This window comes from Natator depressus, chromosome 2 (genome assembly GCF_965152275.1).
Source record: "Natator depressus isolate rNatDep1 chromosome 2, rNatDep2.hap1, whole genome shotgun sequence".
NCBI lineage: Eukaryota > Metazoa > Chordata > Testudines > Cheloniidae > Natator > Natator depressus.
Genome location: NC_134235.1, coordinates 165,590,856 through 165,610,175, shown reverse-complemented (window position 1 = coordinate 165,610,175; position 19,320 = coordinate 165,590,856). Strand labels below are relative to the sequence as shown.

The 19,320-nt window shown below is 41.3% G+C and overlaps 1 protein-coding gene across 2 annotated transcripts in view; it reads left to right on the top strand.

Moving 5' to 3' along the window:
- ADCY1 (adenylate cyclase 1) overlaps positions 1-19,320 on the top strand; it is a 252,378-nt gene that overhangs the window by 183,525 nt on the left and 49,533 nt on the right. For both annotated transcript variants that reach the window (XM_074945261.1, XM_074945260.1), the window contains exons 10-14: positions 3,966-4,063; positions 11,171-11,255; positions 14,759-14,848; positions 17,843-18,099; positions 18,878-19,004. In XM_074945261.1, the coding sequence (XP_074801362.1) occupies positions 3,966-4,063; positions 11,171-11,255; positions 14,759-14,848; positions 17,843-18,099; positions 18,878-19,004 (657 nt within the window). The remainder of the gene's footprint in view (positions 1-3,965; positions 4,064-11,170; positions 11,256-14,758; positions 14,849-17,842; positions 18,100-18,877; positions 19,005-19,320) is intronic.

The following is a 19,320-nucleotide window of genomic DNA, read 5'->3' as shown; positions in this document are numbered from 1 at the left end:
TAAAAACGTCTTCTGTACTTTCCACAGTATGCATCCGATGAAGTGAGCTGTAGCTCACGAAAGCTTATGCTCAAATAAATTGGTTAGTCTCTAAGGTGCCACAAGTACTCCTTTTCTTTTTTCTTAGACAAGGTCCAGATTTTGCTCATTATCTTTAAACAATATTATGAAGCCTCAACTCCCCGCTCCTGCAGAAATTCACAGGATGGGGCTAAAGAGGAGAAAATCCAAGTGATGATTCCTTTGTGGATTTCCTCCCCTGTCATTCCATTGGGAGGATGGGGATTATATTTCCTGCCCTGCGTAACAGGCTGCAGGGTCCATACGTAGGGTCATATGCGGGGGGCTCAGGTACCCATGAAAAGGCACTTGCCCCCACAGGTTCTGTGGTTCCCTCTAGTAGCCTACCTTGCTTAAGAAGGCCACATTATCTTTTCTGGAGAATTTCTGTAAAGCTGGAGCCAGGGATTGATGTTCATCTTTCCTGGACCCAGCCCTGGCCTACCCACTACTCCCCCAAACTGCCCAGTCCCTGCCATGTCCCCAACCGTGGATCCATTCTTTGGAGTCTGGAGTTAGGGGAGACAGCTAACCATTACACATCTGTACAGGAGAGGGGAGAGTCACATGCAGAAGCTTCCCTCTGCTCACGGAGCTGGTAGAGGATCCCATGTTAGGATCACAGACTTGTGTTCTCTAGGCCAAACTGCAAACTGACGTCATGAATGTGGATATAAACCTGGAGTAACTCCACTGATTTTATTGTAGTTACACTGAGATGAGATCAGAATAGTCTTAACTCACATGGTTATTTTTTTCTTTTACGTGAAGGAAGGCAGAAGTGGTCTGATTTTAGGTTAATGTAGCAATAGCCCTTATTTTTTTTTCTCAGATGTAAGCCATACAGTCAAGGGTATGTTGTCACCTCTGATCAGTGTCCCACACACAAAACTGAATTTTTACCCATTAACATTCATTTCAAGATGCCACAGATTAATCATTTAATTTTCATTGTTTAAAAAGCAAACAAGCCCTTCCTGTATAACTCTAAAAAAGAGTGAGGTTTACCAAAGAAAATGGAACAGCTCTTTTTTGGGGTAAAGGTATATGGAATCTTGTGAAAATATATGTTTAGGACTTTTTAAAAAGTCCATTTTGTTTAGCTGGTGATTTTGTGTGCTTTACTGCAGAAAGCATCTGTAAAGCTGCCCTAAAGTAGGAGCCAAGGATTCCACTGGAGAGAAGGGAATCCTCAGGTCATGTGAAGCCATTTTAGCCAGTCCTGTGCCTCCCACTCCCTCACTTCCATGTAGAAGGAGTAGACACTGCAGACAGGAGATGCGGGTGGGGGAGGTTGAACAAAAAAAATCCATAGAAAGAGCTTCAAAGTTCCATTCATTTGGGGAGAAGAGAAAAAAAAAGCAATAGTTTGTAAATTCCATAACCTGGAACGTTTTTGGGCTAAACCCCATGAGATGAGCCCTGCCCCTAAAAATTTCACAGAAGACAACCCCTGAGCTGTTTGTAGCAGGGCTGTCACCTATGCACTTTCCAAAGTGCACTTACATCTTACAAACTCGCAGGGTTTGAGCATGTGGGACCCTAGGCTCAGCCTCTGCACACTTTACAATGGTGCACATGCAGTCTTATGTAGCTGCATACTTTCTAAGCTTAGCACTAAATTCCAATCTCAGTTACACTGGTGTAAATCCTGAATAACTCTGTTGAGTGAAACGAGTTCAGGTCCATGATGGTGAAACTGAGATCGGAATCTGGCACTTAATGAGAAAACATTCAAATTCTTCTTTACCTGTGCAGCATACTGTTTTTTCAGACTCATGACTTAGTTACACCAAAACCAGTGATTCACCCACATCTATCAACAAGAGGTATTTTCATGCCACAAATCAGTCTTCTTCCCTCAGCTGTTTCAGCCAAAGAGCTGTTTGAAAGCAGCAAAGATTTTTCTTAATAATGGAAAAAGTGTATTTTTTTCTTCCCCATTCTGCCACAAAGCAGCTGAACTCTTTTCGCTCGATCTTTCAAAAATCAATTCACCTCTGGGCTGAGATCAAACCTGAATAATTGCAGACTGAAAGGTGAATGTTTGGGAAAGATATGGGGTACAGAAACAGAGAGTGAGAAAGGAAAGTGTCATGCAGCTTTAACTATATCAGATACCGAATAATAGAACATAAGAACATAAGAATGGCCCTACTGGGTCAGACCAAAGGTCCGTCTAGCCCAGTATCCTGTCTTCTGACAATGGCCAGTGCCAGGTGCCCCAGAGGGAATGAACAGAACAGGCAATCATCAAGTGATCCGTCCCCTATCGCTCATTCCCCAGCTTCTGGCAAACAGAGGCTAGGGACACCATTCCTGCCCATCTTGGCTAATAGCCATTGATGTACCTATCCTCCACGAATTTATCTACTTCTTTTTTGAACCCTGTTACGGTCTTGGCCTTCACAACATCCTCTGGCAAGGAGTTCCGCAGGTTGACCATGCTTTGTGTGAAGAATACTTCCTTTTATTTGTTTTAAACCAACTGCCTATTAATTTCATTTGGTGATCCCTAGTTCTTGTGTTATGAGAAGTCGTAAACAACACTTCCTTATCTACTTTCTCTACACCAGTCATGATTTTATAGACCTCAATCATATCTCCCCTTAGCTGTCTCTTTTCCAAGATGAAAAGTCCCAGTTTTATTAATCTCTCCTCATACGGAAGCCGTTCCACACCCCTAATTATTTTTGTTGCCCTTTTCTGAACCTTTTCCAATTCCAATATATCTTTTTTGTGATGGGGAAACCACATCTGCACACAGTATTCAAGATGTGGGCATACCATGGATTTATATAGAGGCAACATAATATTTTCTATCCTATTATCTATCCCTTTCTTAATTATTCCCAGCATTCTGTTCCCTTTTTTGACTGCCGCTGCACATTGAGTGGATGTTTTCAGAGAACTATCCACAATGACTCCAAGATCTCTTTCTTGAGTGGTAATATATTTAGACCTAATTTAGACCCCATCATTTTATATGTATAGTTGGGATTATGCTTTCCAATGTACATTACTCTTCATTTATCAACATTAAATTTCATCTGCCATTTTGTTGCCCAGTCACCCAGTTTGAGAGATCCTTTTTTAGCTCTTCACAGTCTGCCTGGGTCTTAACTATCTTTAGTAATTTTGTGTTATCTGCAAATTTAGCCACCTCACTGTTTACCCCTTTTTCCAGATCATTTATGAATAGGACTGGTCCCAGAACAGACCCTTGGGGGACACCACTATTTACCTCTCTCCATTCTGAAAACTGACCATTTATACCTAACCTATCTTTTAACCAGTTACCAATCCATGAAAGGACCTTCCCTCTTATCCTATGGCAGCTTACTTTGCATAAAAGCCTCTGGTGGGGGACCTTGTCAAAGGCTTTCTGAAAATCTAAGTACACTATATCCACTGGATCCCCTTGGTCCACATGCTTGTTGACACCCTCAAAGAATTCTAGTAGATTGGTGCGGCATGATTTCCCTTTACTAAAACCGTGTTGACTCTTCCTCAACAAATTATGTTCATCTATATGTCTGACAATATTGTTCTTTACTATAGTTTCAACCAGTTTGCCTGGTACTGAAGTCAAGCTTACAGGCCTGTAATTGCTGGGATCATCTCTGGAGCCCTTTTTAAAAACTGGCATCACATTAGCGATCCTCCAGTCATCTGGTACAGAAGCTGATTTAAATGATATATTACAGTCTACAGTTAGTTCTGCAATTTCACATTTAAAGATCTTTTCTGGGTGTGAATTAAAGCATGTTCATTCCTACGTTTGTAAATATGTGGAGATATAGGCACACACTCTCTTTTAAACCATGGTTGTTCCTAGTTTAGAGTCAGAAGGTATGGTATAGATGCCTAACTAACTGTCTTTGTGCATCTCCTCTCATTCACAGTACCACCAGCTTCAGGATGAATACTTCACCAGTGCTGTAGTTCTTTCACTAATTCTAGCTGCCTTATTTGGCCTTGTCTACCTTCTAATAATCCCACAGTAAGTATCTCTTGCTATTTAAATTCAAAGCACATTATTTTCAAGGATCTTGTACACAGATTCCAACATTAGCTGCTCTGGAGCAAGAACTGAAGCACATATCATTAGCATCAGTTTACTAGATCCTGTAACTAAGCAGGGAAAATGAGACCTCAAACAACAGAAGGCATTTGAAAGGATATTTTGGAAGTATACAGACAAGGTTGGTAAACTTTGAATCCAATGGTAAAACAATGTATCCGAATTCCAGCCTTGTCCCTTCCGCCTGTCTACAAAATCACTGTATAATTATTTGTAGCTGGCTTGTTTCAAAACAAATGCTTCAGTGCTCATCTTTGGGGTTTTTTTCACATTGCCAGCATCCTACCTCTGATGCTCAACCCCTTTAGTAACGAACAAGTAAAGTATGCATGTGGAAGAAGAATACAGTAGAAACTTGCTAAATGGGACATTGCGTAGCCCTACAGCTGATAACTCTCACACATAAAATGTTGATCTCTTCCCAATTCTCAGCAAAGGTTTACTAGCGGAGCAGTACTGGAGTAAGGTCTCATATTACTAATACTTTTAACTTTTAGAATATTTACTAGTTTTCTATGAAGTCTTATCATAAGTATTTAAAACTAAGCTGCACTTGAGAAATAACAGAGCCAGGAATATTTTGTGATGCAGTATCATTGTCTTTTGATTGTACATTTGCTTATTGGCTAATTCATATAATTCAGTAATTAACACTGAGTCACGTGAATTGGTTCTAACTGGTAAAAAAGCAGACATCAGTGTCAAGTTTCCAAGGGTTTTTTATAGTCAGCAAGTGGGGGGAATTATTTTTTAGAGTTTTGTTTTGTTTTTTTTAATTTGCTGACAATATCCTTTTTAGGGTGGGATCTTCAGAAGCACTCAATATTAGGCTAACTCTGTTCCCATCCAAGTCATTAGGACTTTGATGTGAATAGAGGTAGGCCATGGCTAAAAATCCCACTGTCACGGAGTGGCTGGCCCCTGCAATTGAAGTAGGTCCAGCTCGCCTGTGCAAGAGCAGGTGTTCCCAGTTGGGCCAATTAAGGGGGCAGGGCTGCATCTGAGGTTCTAAATGGTTAGAAGAAGAGTTCCAGTGCAGGGCTTGTTGTGAGAACAGAACTAACAGAGAGAGAGAGAGAGAGAGAGCTAGCTGCAGGAAGCAGGCGTGGCAGGACTGCCAGAGTCCCCTGGGATGCCAAGCAGTGGGAGCCTGACATGTGAAGGGTGAGGTGAGAAATGGTGCTTTTGGCTGGTTGTTAAGTTTGGACAATAAAATCTTGCCCGAAAGAGACTGTGGGTGTGAGTGAGCCATTAGTAAACTGGGGAGAAACCCAGCCTTATGACACCCACCCTTAACTCTTCATTCAGTGATTCCCTACTAAATTTTCCTGGTAGTTTAAACTAAATTGTAGTTTAAGAAGGTTCTGCAATATGAAAGTTTGAGCCATGTGTTTGTTGTTGAAATAATAATAATACTTTAAAGGATTATGGCATTTTTCATGTATGGATTTCAAAGCCAATTACAAAACTCAGGGAATTAACCGCCAAAGGGCCTCCTGAAGGAGGCAAAACATAGTTAGGAATTGCTTTACTTACTTTCAAGGTAAAGCCCAGCAGCAGCATATAGAAGTTCAGGACAGGAAGTAGCAAAGTATAGCAGATGCAGTTGAAACTTGAGAATGAACTTAAGGGGACAAAAAAATACGGTGAGAGGAAATTGAGTCTTGTAAAAAGGGGCGTAGTTATTTAGTGACCATCTGGTCAGGCCGTCAGGTTAACATCTAATCTGACAAAAAGAAAAAAGAAAAGGAGTACTTGTGGCACCTTAGAGACTAACCAGTTTATTTGAGCATGAGCTTTCGTGAGCTACAGCTCACTTCATCGGATGCATAGCATATCGTGGAAACTGCAGAAGACCTGCAGTTTCCACGATATGCTATGCATCCGATGAAGTGAGCTGTAGCTCACGAAAGCTCATGCTCAAATAAACTGGTTAGTCTCTAAGGTGCCACAAGTACTCCTTTTCTTTTTTCTTTTTACGAATACAGACTAACACGGCTGTTACTCTGAAATCTAATCTGACAGACCACCAGCTGATCAGCACTACTGAACACCATGCTGTTGCTCTGGTTAATTACTGATTTAGACAGGAAAGTTGCACTTCCCAGATAACTAGTACCACTCTCTGCAGGATCCACTGGACAGGTTCTTGAACAGTGTTTCTTCTGAGTACTGACTTGGGCAGTTCCTTTGAAGGTTGTGACGAAATCACAGCCTACACATTCCAAAACTTGGAAAAAGTGAATTCTTGCTAGAAAAGTCCTGATCTCCCTTGCCCACAACACTTTTGACTTGGAAATACTATTTAAATTGCCAAAAGCCGCATATGATGATGAAAGAGATTCTGGTCAATAGAGACAAGACAGGCAGGAATGATGTAGGTCATGTTATTGCAACAGGAGCGAAAATATAGCAAAGCAACAAAAAGCTTGACGACTCTAACAGGAGAAATATTCCCAGAGGGAACATGCAATCACAACAACCAAATCCTTCACATTATTTCTCAGTATTAAAAGCCAGACTCTGGTCAGTCATTGCATAAGCACATAAAGGGGAAGGAGCCTTTGCTCACTGAGCTGTCTATAAAGGTTTGTGACATTCCTCAGGGTACAATCTGGACTGTTGGGCAGATGAGCCCCCTCAGTTCTCTGCTCTCGCACAGCCTCCAGCATATAAATTTACCCCCAGTTTTACTGCAAGAATGCTTCAATCAGCCAGCCTGCCACCCTTGAAATATACAGCAGAGTGACACCAGCAAATTCCCAATCCCTGCCTTTCCCCCAGAAATGTGTGTCTTGTACTGCCCAGCACAGTACAAGCTCATATAAAGTCTGTCATTTCATTAATAGAAATTAATATGCACAGATCTTGTTATCTCAAATGGAGTTTCCCCAACACTTCAATCCAAACACACACTGGCTTAGTTAAAAACAATAAACAACTTTATTAACCACAAAAGATAGATTTTATGTGATTACAAGTAATGAGGCATAAAGGTCAGAATTTGGTTACAAGAAAATATCGATAAAACACAAAACAAAGGTAAGAGTGAATTCAAAGCAACAGATCTCTGTCACCACATGGTCTAGCGGTTTTACTGGCTGAATCTTTCAGCCAGGATCACTCCCCGGTCTAGTGATGCTTCTTTTTTCTTTCAAGCATTGCCAATACCTTGAGTAGAGATGAAGGGAGAGAGGTAATCTGGGGAGTTTGTTCTCCTTTCTTGTAGCATTTCTCTTCTTTGAGAATCATCTTCAGCTGGGCTTCAGCCAACAGCAAGTGTGTGGGACAGGAACTTCCAGCTGTTTCTTTGCCAACATGTACATTTATCACTCACACCCTTTTTCCTGCCAAAGAATGGCTGCTTAACCTGGTGTTAGTCCATTTGATTTTGGTTAACACCCAGCGGAGGTGTTAGCTTGCCTTTTGTCCCTAAGGAATTGTTTTGTGCCTGCTTTTCTAAACTTTGAACATGTCTTATACAGTAGAATTGAATAACTTTACATACGGTGTTGCCATACACATTTTACCAGGACAGTAATGTTCAGCAGATTATGTGTTTTCAAATGATACTTCACAAGGCATACTTCATACCAAATTTATCATAGTCTTATGGAAAATGTAAACATAAGGATACAGACCATCACAAGGCTCTGTCACTTTCACAGTCCTTGTGATCAACTGAGCTAAAGGACTGCAAAGACCAAGTGGTGGGGGAAGGTTAGGCCATGATCCTGTCTTCCTATGCTAGCCAAATATGGAGGAGACTGTATGCTTCACCCCCTTCTGGGGTGATGCAGCAGATGCACCCCTCCCAGCTAAGGTGGTATGAGGCTATACCATACACAAGTCAGTGCCTTAAAAGCATGATAGCACCTGCATTCTACTAGTATTATTAATATTTATATTGTGGTAGCACCTACAGGCCAGCCAGGTCATGGATGTCACAATTCAGGGCAACTGTACCTGTGTTGTTCTTCTGTGGTCCAGCAAGGGCACCCACTCTTAGGCTCCTGGCTCATCAGCCATCATCTGTTTTGGATGAAGATGTGCGTCTCTCTCTTCCTCCTGACTGGAGTGTTTCCAGGTTGCACAGTTCCCTGCCTACACTGTGAGTTCCCGAGCAGGTCAGAATGCTTCAGCAGGCCTGTTTTGCCTTCTCCTCAGAGGCTCTAACCAGCATAATTACCCATAGTTAAGTTACCACACAGCTCTTTCTAAACAAGCACATTTATTCTTAAGGTAAAAGCATTACAGAGAAAACATATTACAAGTAATAAAAGAACATACACGCATGCTAATAAGGTTACCAGAGATCATCCCAACTGCAGCATGGGCTCTCGCAGGTGAACAGTTCTTTTAAACCCCCCCCCCCACACACACACACACACACACACTGTTTTTTTCTGTGGTTACAAGTTTAGAACATGTTTTCCTCAGAACAAGAATACCCCATGAATATATCAAGTCCTTCCAACACTTCCCAGGAATGATTTGGGGCCTCCCTTGGACAGAAGGTTCTGTCCATTTGTTGAATCAGAAAGCAGGTCCTGAGTCAGTGTAAACTTGGGCTATTTATCCAAAAGTCCTTTCTTCCTGTGTTGGTCTCTAGAAAATCCAGTGAATGTGAGCCTCGCCTGGTGGTGGTACCTCTTGGAAGCTGTTACAGCTTGAGTGAATTTGTCTAATCCCCTCCCTGCCCACTTCTTAGTTTCTGGAGAGTGGTGGTTTCCCCCATCCATGGAAATACTTACAATCTCTGGCCCCCAAAGATATGTTGCAGGAAAAGGCAATATCTGTCACAATGGCCCCATTGTCCAAGGGTCTGTACAATCACATAGCAAACAATAATTCCTGTCCTAAAGAAGATACCCCCAGCTAGAGTCTCACACAGTTTTAAAAAAAGTCTCAGTAGTACTGCGAGACTTCTCTAAATTTTAAATCAGGGATATTTATTGGGATCATATAGTGACTTGGAAAAATTCCACTGTAAAGCAGTCACTCTCTTCTTCTTCCACTATTGGATTTTAAAACCCTATAAGAGCAAGCACTTTTTGGTGGTGACAGTAAAGAGCACAAACATAGACACAATGGCCTATAAAAAGGTTAAGCCACTTATATGCTCCCTCAATCCTGGGGCTTACCGAGGGCCAGCCTGGCCCATGTATAAATTAGCACACCTGCATGTATGCTGTAATTTATGCCTGGCTAGCCACATACCCAAGCGACTAGTCCAGCAGACAAGGATCCTCAGGGTGTAGGAATGCCTGGCCACATCCCCTTTCTCCTAGCCTCATATCCTGCTTTGGAGACTGAGAGGGAATTTGATACAGGAGTTACTGTAGTAACTGTGCAGTACCCAATTTTTCCCCTATGCATGGGGAATTCTCAGGGTTGAGATCTGTTAAGTTTCTGGTTGCTTTGCATGGAGTAGCTGAAATGAAGCAGCTAAGATCTGATTCAATAAGTGATCGAGTGGACAAACCTCTAATCTTTATAACTCTTCTTTCCCTCACAAAGAATTAAAGAGAGAGGAACTGTGATAAACATTATATATCAGCCAAGCCCAGGGGTCAACACCACCATGTTGCACTATGGACACTTGACAAAATTATCGGACTTAGTGACGGACATTGGCAGGGGGCAGGAGGGGGCTCTGGGGTAAGGCAGGGGGTAGGGATGTGGGAGGGAGTACGGGCTCTGGGCTGGGGATACAGGTTCTGGGGTAGGGCCAGAAATGGGTTCAGGGTTCAGGAGGGGGCTCCGGGGTGAGGCAGGGGGTTGGGGTTGCAGGCTCTGGTGTGGGGCTGGGGATGAGGGATTTGGGGTGCAGGAGGGGGCTCCGGGCTGGGGCTGAAGGGTTCAGAGTGTGGGAGGGGGCTCCGGGCTGGGGCAGGGGATTGGGATATGGGAGAATGAGTACTCCAGCTGGGGGTGCAGGCTCTGAGGTGGAGCTAAGGGATTTGGGGTATAGGAGGGTGCTCTGGGCTCGGACTAAGGGGTTCGGAGGGTGGGAGGGGGATCAGGGCAGGGTTGTGGGGCATGGGGGGGTGCAGGCTTCGTGCAGCACTTACTTTAGCAGCTCCTGGAAGCAGCAGCATGTCCCACGCTCCAGCTCCTGCGTGCTGCCCCGTCCACAGGCGCTGCCCCCACAGCTCCCATTGGCTGTGGTTCCCGGCCAATGGGTGGGGAGCCGCGGAGTAGCGCTTGGGGAGGGGTGACAGAGGCAGCGTGCAGAGCCGCATGGCTGTGCCTCCGACAGCAACAAAATGGATGAGGAGCCACTTGCGGGGAGGCTCACCTCGGGCAGCTCCCCACAAGCGGCTCCCCGTCCCTGCTGTTGCTGGTGGAGGCACAGCCAGGGAGCTCTGCAGGCACGCTGCCTCTGTCTGCAGGCGCCCTCCCCCCATAGCTCCCATTGGCCAGAGTTTCTGGCCAATGGGCTGGGAGCCGCGGAGTCAGCGGCCGGGGAAGGAGAGAGGACGTAGGCAGCATGCAGAGCTGCCTGGCTGCGCCTCTGCCAGCAACTGCAGGGACGGGGAGCCGCTTGTGAGGAGCTGCCCCCGCAGACCTCAAAATGTTTACCTTGGACATTTACGCACACGTTGCCGACCCCTAGCCAAGCCCTGAAGGCTAAGTAATTGGGAGAAACTATTTATAAGGGACGTAGTGCAGGATATCCTGTATTAACCTGCAATTAAAAATAATATAAACCCCTGAGACATAATACAGCTGAGGCTGTGAGATTGTGTGATCCCCTTACTAGGTTCCTGATAGATACTATATAAAAAAAGTTACTGAATTGTTATTCTTGAGAATTTCACTAAAGGATTTCAGGCAGCACAATAGGAAGAAGGTTTAAAAAAAAAAGTGAAAACTCCCTCTGTGTCTGTCAGTTTTACATTGGGGGAAAAATCCCACATGTATTGCTCTGATCCACCAAATGGCCTTAGAAAAACACCAATCCAGCTAGCTCAGATATACTGTTTAGTTGCATTGCTTTACTTCTATATTTTTTTCTTCTAGGAGTACCCTAGTCCTTGTCCTCCTGGTGTTCTGCATATGCTTCCTAGTGGCTTGTATTATGTATCTACATGTCACACGAGTACAAGTAAGTGATTTGAGTCTTCATGATACCTCTTCCTTCAGGAGTTTTATTTGGTGGTAGTTATTTGGAACCTGGTAACACCTATGTGCACTTCATAGCATGATGTAATCTGTGTAATTTTCTAACCTGCCTAATTTGTAGCAAAGCAATGCATTAGAAACTCCAAACAGAACCAACAAATCTGGGGCTGGCTAACTTTAAAGATATTTCTTTCCCTCTGCTAGACATGTTTTTGAGCAGATTTTCAAAATGGTAATAAAGCAGAAGGACATTCTGCACACTGTCGAAGGAGAAAATCAGAGTAGGGATCTGCAGAGACTAATTTTTGTGGTGAAAGAAGTCCTCAGTGGATTAGTCTTCATTTGGTATTCTCAGATAAAGAGCAGGAGAAAATACCCACACAATTAATCAGCTCTGCTGATTAGTATACAATTGTTTTAAATTAAGAAAAATGCCCTTTGGTTAGAGGAGAGGAATTGTTTTCATGGAAACATAAATAGTTTAATTAGCAGAGTATCTGGTAAAAAGCAAATCTACAAACATATACAATCATTTGGGAGTAATTTTGTTAGTCTCTTTTGTTTTGAAAAGGTACAGTAGTTCATACTCATGCAGTTTGTAGGAAATCGTTCCCATTATTAAGGCTAATTTTGAGGCTAATGTAAACTTAAGGTATGCTCCTGCTGTTGTTAAAGTCAACGACAGCCCCTATAAGGGTGTTTATCACTTCACTGGATTGAACCCTATATCTGAAAACAGAGAAATAGACAATTCCATATATAACATCAGCAATTGTCTAGAGAAGCACCTTAGCCTTGTTTGTGGAGTGTGGGACTGGGAGCCAGGAACTCCTGTATTCTAATCCAGGCTCTGGCACACTCTCTTGCTGTATGACATTGGACAAGTCACTCAACTTCACTGTGCCTCAGTTTCTCACATATAAAATGGAAAAAATAATAATACAGTTATTTACCAACCTTGTTAGGGAATCTGGGAGTGATTAATTAATTAATTACTAGACAGTGGTCCTGAAAGTAAATGTCAATAAAGGCAATGACATGCAAAAACCTATGTTAATATAGTGGTTGCAATATTAAAATCATAAGAAAAAGGCAGGAAATGTAAAAGTTTAAGTGCAACTTTTAATTTGACCAAGTCTTACATGCATTACTTAGACTTGGTTTTTCTAGTTAAATTTGTTGCTTATTTAATTATGCTTCATACCATATGTAAACCATAAAATGTACAAGACATACAATGTGGCAAGATTGCGGTTGGGACCTTTTGTTACTTGTTTGTCATTTTAATTATGCAACGTTATCACTGTACTAACAGAATATTCTGCATTTCATTATTGCTGTTATTGCTTTTGTGAAGAACAAGGAAATTATCCTTGAATTACTTCCACTGCAAACTGCATCATTCACTATACAATGAAAAAATGTTTCCTGTGATACGATGGGATTATAGTTATCCTTTGTTGTGTTAGGTACTGAATCATATCACCTGTGTAAGACACCATATTGGACTTTGTTCCCAGCTATGAATTCTGTCCCCTGCTGCACTTTGTAGTATTTTCACAATGCTGACCCTTTCCCCTTATCGTGACCCAGTAGATTTTCAACACTTGGTTCTCATAGTGGACAATGTGTGAAGATACTGTGTTATATCCCAGATGTTCCATCGTATTTTAATGATATTGACAGATAATCAAATTGATTCCTGGCGTAACTTTATTGCACTCACTAGGGATCAGTTTATCCCATTCTGTTTTAAACATGTTGTTTATAGCAATCTACTATTGATATTACAAATAATGGTTTCTCTTGTTACATCCATGTGGGTTTTATCCCTTGGTCCACTTCGAAGCCAGGATGTATTTCAAGATCACATAATACACACTGAGATTTGTTTTGCTCTATTGGTGTAATTAATTAGCCACAGAATTGGTATTCCTGTTTTTTGCAATACAAATGAGTACAGATCACCTGCAATCACCGGCCATACATTCTGTCACTGCCATGCATGGGGTGACATAAACCCAGTAAGTCCATGTCTCAGCATGTGAAAGGGAGAGCAGGAGCTCCAGTGCATGATACCTGTTCCTACAGAAGCCCCTTTGTAGTACTCTGCAGTGAGGTGTATATGGTATTTTCTCTGTTCCTCATGCAGTTAGGAGGCTACCATGTGGAAGCCAGTTGAATTGGGAAGACTCATTAATCTCCAGTTGGCCTAGCCACCATTAGAGGGGGAAGCATCCCCAGTTTCAGAATCTACCCAATTCAATTCCCAGCACAGGCCAGTACTTGTAACCTGTGCGTGACTCATCAGCAGCTCGGATCAAACATGGGACATCTGAATCTTTAATAGATGGCCCTCTATTGCCTGAGCCAAAAGATGCACTTCTCTTAGCCAAAGCTGTAGCAGGCTCATTAATCTTAGATGGCCTAGCCACCACTAGAGGCAGACAGAGTGCCGCACCAAGCCAGCATGGCTTACATATGTTTACTAACAGGCATACAAAAATTGGTTCTCCCTCATCGTCACTGGCCTAAGCCAAATCAAGCCCAGATGGGGCTAAGCACTTTCCTTCTCTTAGAAGCACACTGATTTTCCCCCACTGAAACCCTTTTGTCTTCTAGGTCTTGGTCCTGCTCCCATTCAAGTTATTAGGTGGGAAAATGTTGACTTGAATGGTGCAGGAGCAAGCCCCTAGCTATAGTAAATGTGCCACTCATTTGCAAGCCAAGGGGATAAGGAAGCAAGCAGCTCCCCATGGGACCAAAGTAAATCAGTATAACTCAACCCAGCATGAGTTTACATTCCAGGCAAACTGTTATCCTCTCTTTCCCACCTTCTACCCCAGAACTTCATTTATATTGAGGGCTAGTGCTCAGATACTCAGATGAACATGAATCATGAGAGAGGAATACTCAAGACTCTGCCTTCATTAACCATCTTTGCTCCATACTGCTTTTCCTAGTCTGACAGATTAGATTACTTTTTTAAATATGGGTTCTACTAATTAAAACTCAACTGGCATTCACTGTTACTGAAATATCACTACAAAATTCTGTGCGGTATGTGTGGTCTGGACTCTTGGGTTGCTGTCTGCAACTGATAGTTTCCAAACCATACAATTATAATGTTTGTTTGTTTTCGTTTCTTCACATGTACAGAATAGAATGCTAATTTGAGCATTCTGATTTGTTGTATTTTTGTGAACAGAAATCCTATTAAAATAAAATGAAAGCCAATTTTAATTATAGGGAGAAATAACTTACAAATCTGTTTCCTTTTTGTTACAGAAAATACGACTGTCCTTAAAATATTCATCCACATTTCTTATTTTATGATTATCATTTTGTAATTTACAACACAGGCAGAACTCACATACCTATTCCCTATTTTATTTGACATCCTATCCTTGTAAACAATAACATATCCATTTTTTACATTATTTGGATTTAAAATATCCTTATTTTACAATCTTTTTTTCTCCTCAGTGTTTTCCAGGGTGCCTGACAATACAAATTCGAACCATTTTGTGTATTTTTATTGTGATCTTAATTTACTCTGTGGCTCAAGGGTGCGTGGTGAGTATACAACTATAAGCCAAGTATATAAAGTTTAACATTAAGTTTAAGAACAATCTGTTATAGATCGCATTTAGTCCCACACTTCATCCCATTTTCTTTCCCTCTCATGCACAAAATATGTAAATATATTAATAAAGTATATATAGCAATGTGGTGTAATTTAAAGGCTATCTTCGTTATGAGTAGTGGAAGCCACTAGTAAGCTATACAGTTTATTCCAAATTAGTGCCACAATAAATCTTCATATCAAACCACACCATCATATGTTCTGCATATGTCACATACTTTACAGAAGAATTATGGTTGAAATGTTCAGTATTGGACCAGGGACCAAATGAACATCTGATATCTTGTGACTTGTCAGGGAATCCACACTTTCAAATGGAATAACACATTTATTTCTATACCTGATAGATCATGAGAGATCAGATCTTGAAATCACGACAGTATTATGTAATGAAAGGAGGTATATAAATATCTTAGTCATAATATCCATCTATCTCTTAGGCCTGTGTAATTGCTCTGGTATAGAGTTATAGGTGTTCAGCACTTCTGAAAATCAGGCCACTTTTATTAAGTGCTTAAATGGGGATTTAGGATCCCAGGTTTGAAAATGTGGACACAAATATATATAAAAAGCAAGAGAAATAACACTGGGCCTGATCCAGATCCCACTGAAGCCAAAGAGAGTCTTCCCATTAACATAATTAGGCTTTGAATATATTACAAGATGGCTGATGCTGTCAGTTAAATGTGGTGTGTCACAATATGGCATCTGGAACTAAAAGCCAAGCTAGAGAAGCAGAGTGGTGCAGCAGAGGCTAGAAGCTCTGTATTTGTAAATTCTGTTCCTGGCTCCTCCATTGAATTGATGTCTGACCTTGGGCAAGTCACATGACTTCTCTGTGGCTCAGTTTCCTAACCTCTGAAATTGACATAGTAATATCTACCTGTCCACTTCACAGAAGTGTTCTGAGGGTTGATTACCTACTGTTTATAAAGCATTTAAAGATGTATAGTGCCAAGTATTATGGATACCTTTTATGGCTTAAAAAAAAGATTCGACTCCTCACAGGCATCCTCCCTCCCCAAGAGATATTTAGATATCTGCAGGAAAATTAGGTATTTGAATTACCTAAATCACTACTTTCACATCCTGCTATTTGGCTACTCCCTAAAGTAGAATAAAAATTGCAAGTGACACAGACTTTCTCGCAGAAATTACAGTGCTTTTTCCAAGAAGTGCCGCCAGGAATTTAATTCCATCCTGATATAAGAATATCTACTTGTATTTGTATGTATCTGTAAGCATTTCTGAAGCAGCTATTACTCACCACCTTAAATCTTCAATGTATTTAATAAAAGATTCACTTCTCCGTCCCCTGCAAAATAAATATTACCCCTGTTTTGCACATGAGGAAAGTGAGATACAGAAATTATGATGTCCAGGGCCACAAAGCAAGTAAATGGAAGAGTGGGGGCTAAAACTCAAGAGTTCCTGACTTTCCCAATCCTCTGTTTCTTTCACTACACCATGCTGCATCTCACATCTGTAGCTTTATACTTTAGTGTAGCAATACCTTGTAACCTTTCAAATGTTATGGGGTCCTGTTTAGTCAGTAAAATAAGTTCCTGCAAAAAACCCTCTAGAGTTGTTCACGATCAGATAGATGTTGAGGTTTCACCCTTGGTAGTTACAGAGCAGATGGTGTTTTCCTGGATGAGTTGTGTATCATTTACAAAGCTCTTGTACGTTCCTAAGTTTCAAAATGTTGGCTGCTCTGTAGTGCAGGTGACATTTTTAAATAAGCTGTTGAACAAAATTGTGTTCAATTAATTTTTTGTTTCCCTCTTTCTGATTTTGTATCACAATATTAGCTATGAAGTGTTTATCTCATAGTCTCATCTTCTGAAATGATTGTAACTGCCTATAAAATGTACTGCTCCATCACCTTTCAGACGGTCACTGATTTTATGGCACGCTATAAAATTTCATTATCGGTGGTTAATATTTTTTTAGAAGACTATAATAGGTTTCAGAATAGAAGGAGAGTACAGGTAGAGCTTTCTGTAGGTGCCTAGTAACACTGATGTCCTCCTGAACCCACATTACCACCACACTCTCCCATTTAATGTTAACTCCCGTCCTCTCCAATGGTGTAAGATAAAAGCTGATGTGTGATTATAATCACAAAAATGTGATTGGGACTAGATCATGCACTTGGGATTCTTCACTTTCCAGGCTGCTGGAATTGGGATGTGTCACTGACATCAGCTTTGGAAGAATTTGATCAACCTTCCTCCCAGCTGGAGGATGAGTGCCAAACTAACGGTGGTTAGACTAGAGAAAAAAGGGATATAGGATCCCTGTCCTTAATTATCTGTGGATCGCTGCGTTTCCTGCTTATCCATATCTGTCTTATTTGAATCTGTTATGGTTATTGACATAATTCATGTTTAGCTCCCTAGATGAAAGAGAATAATTATATACCTCTTCTCTTCCATCAGAGATTTAAATATTGTTTTACGTCTGTGACTTGATTTTTTTTTAATTGTTAGAGTTTAGTAAGTGTGTGTATAATCAACATGCTTCTTCCTCTGATGTGTGTGAGAACTATTCTAGCAAAGATCGCCACTTTATATGGGTATTAAAATACCTTAAAATCTTAATAAATAGATATTTTCTTGTGTCCTTTTGTTGCTTGAGCACTGAAAAGGGAGAGGGTTTTTTTAAACTGTGTTCAAACTCTAATTTTCCACGTTCGCTGCCATCTAGTGGACTGGGAGAGTGATTCCTGCCTCAAGTAGAGGTTGAAAGGTGCTAGGAGAGGAAGAATAGTCTTGTTGTTAAGAGGTAAGGCTAGGAGTTGGGAAATATGAGATTTGTTTCTGGCTTGAGAATCTGATTGAGGGAAGAGGGCTGTAACCAGGCCCAAGAGCTACTGAACTTCTGATGAAGTGTTTCATTTTAAACCCTGCTGTTTTCCCCAGGTTGGCTGCATGCCTTGGGTATGGAGTACAAATTCCAGCAGTTCCATTGTTATCATTTCTCCCGGTGGAATGAATAAAACAATGAATGAACTTCCATGTGATACAGCCCATTATGCTTTCCTTTCCTGCGTTGTGGGGACTCTTACCTTGGCAATATTTCTACGTGTCTCTTCCTTGCCAAAAATGATCCTCCTGCTTTTTGTTACTATTTTGTACATAGTTGTTCTGGAACTCAGCGGATACAGAAAAGCAGTAGGGTAAGTACACTATAAAGTAAGGAAAGTAGTAGCATTATGGATGGTCCAAAACATTGCCAACTCCATTTTACTACTGTTGTCCTAAAACACTGCGGTGCTGTGTTCGGACCAGATACTGAGGGCTCTCAGCATCTCCTAAAAGATGCTCAATTCCCAGTACCTTGCAGGATCTGGCTATTGTGGTAATATTCATGAGTGGGACATTTGCTTTTGTGAACTAACAGCTATGGCCTGATTCCACATTGTGTTACTCCAGTTTTACATTGGTGTAACAGAGTTGATTTCATTGGAATCACGCTCACTGGTTTAAAAATGGTGTTAACAGAGCAGTGAATGAAGCCCTTATGTGTAATTGAAATGCTAAAATAATGTTAAACAAAGCTACACACATGTACATGGTGCATATTACTATATGATGCATGTTATCTACATTTATGCTCTTGTTGGGTAAGACGCTGAAGAAGTTGGGCACACTTTGTTTTGGGGCATGGTGCAGGGATCATACTTACAGCAGTGTCAGCCTGTGCACTGACAGTATCTGCATGAGAGAGCCTGCATTTTGAGAAGGGGCTAGTGGCTTTGGGTGCCTCCATTTCTGTGTGCCTAAATTTAAAGGATACTGATTTTCAGAAGATGAACAGTCAGCACTTTGACAATCATACCCTTTCAGTGTGTTTCAAGTGTGGCACCCCAAATCACTCGTCATTTTTGAGAATTTAGATCAAGGTTTTTGCTTTAAAAGGTCTGTATTAACTTATGCTTTCTTTTTTTTTTAAAGGGGTGGCTCCTTTTATATGCGTGGCTATGAACCTATATTAGCCATTTTGCTGTTTTCTTGTGCTTTGGCGCTTCATTCCAGGCAGGTGGATTTGAAGTTACGTCTGGACTACCTCTGGGCTGTGCAGGCAAGGCACTTATTTTTCTTTCCAAAACACACACACAAAATGTCTAATTGTTTTGTATGCTGTCTATTAATATGTCACGCATTGACTAGGCAAAACAAAACCATTAGTATGTCATGCATTGACTAGGCAAAACAAAACTCCATATTTGTTGTGGCTCACCGGCAAAGGAGTCCCTTATTTTCTTTCCACATGCAACTGCACAATATTTTTCCTCCAAGAACTGAATCTTGTGGGCATTAATGTCTTACAATAATACATCAAAATTAGAGTAACTTTATCTATACTGCGAATTTCATATTAAGGAATGTAATCAACT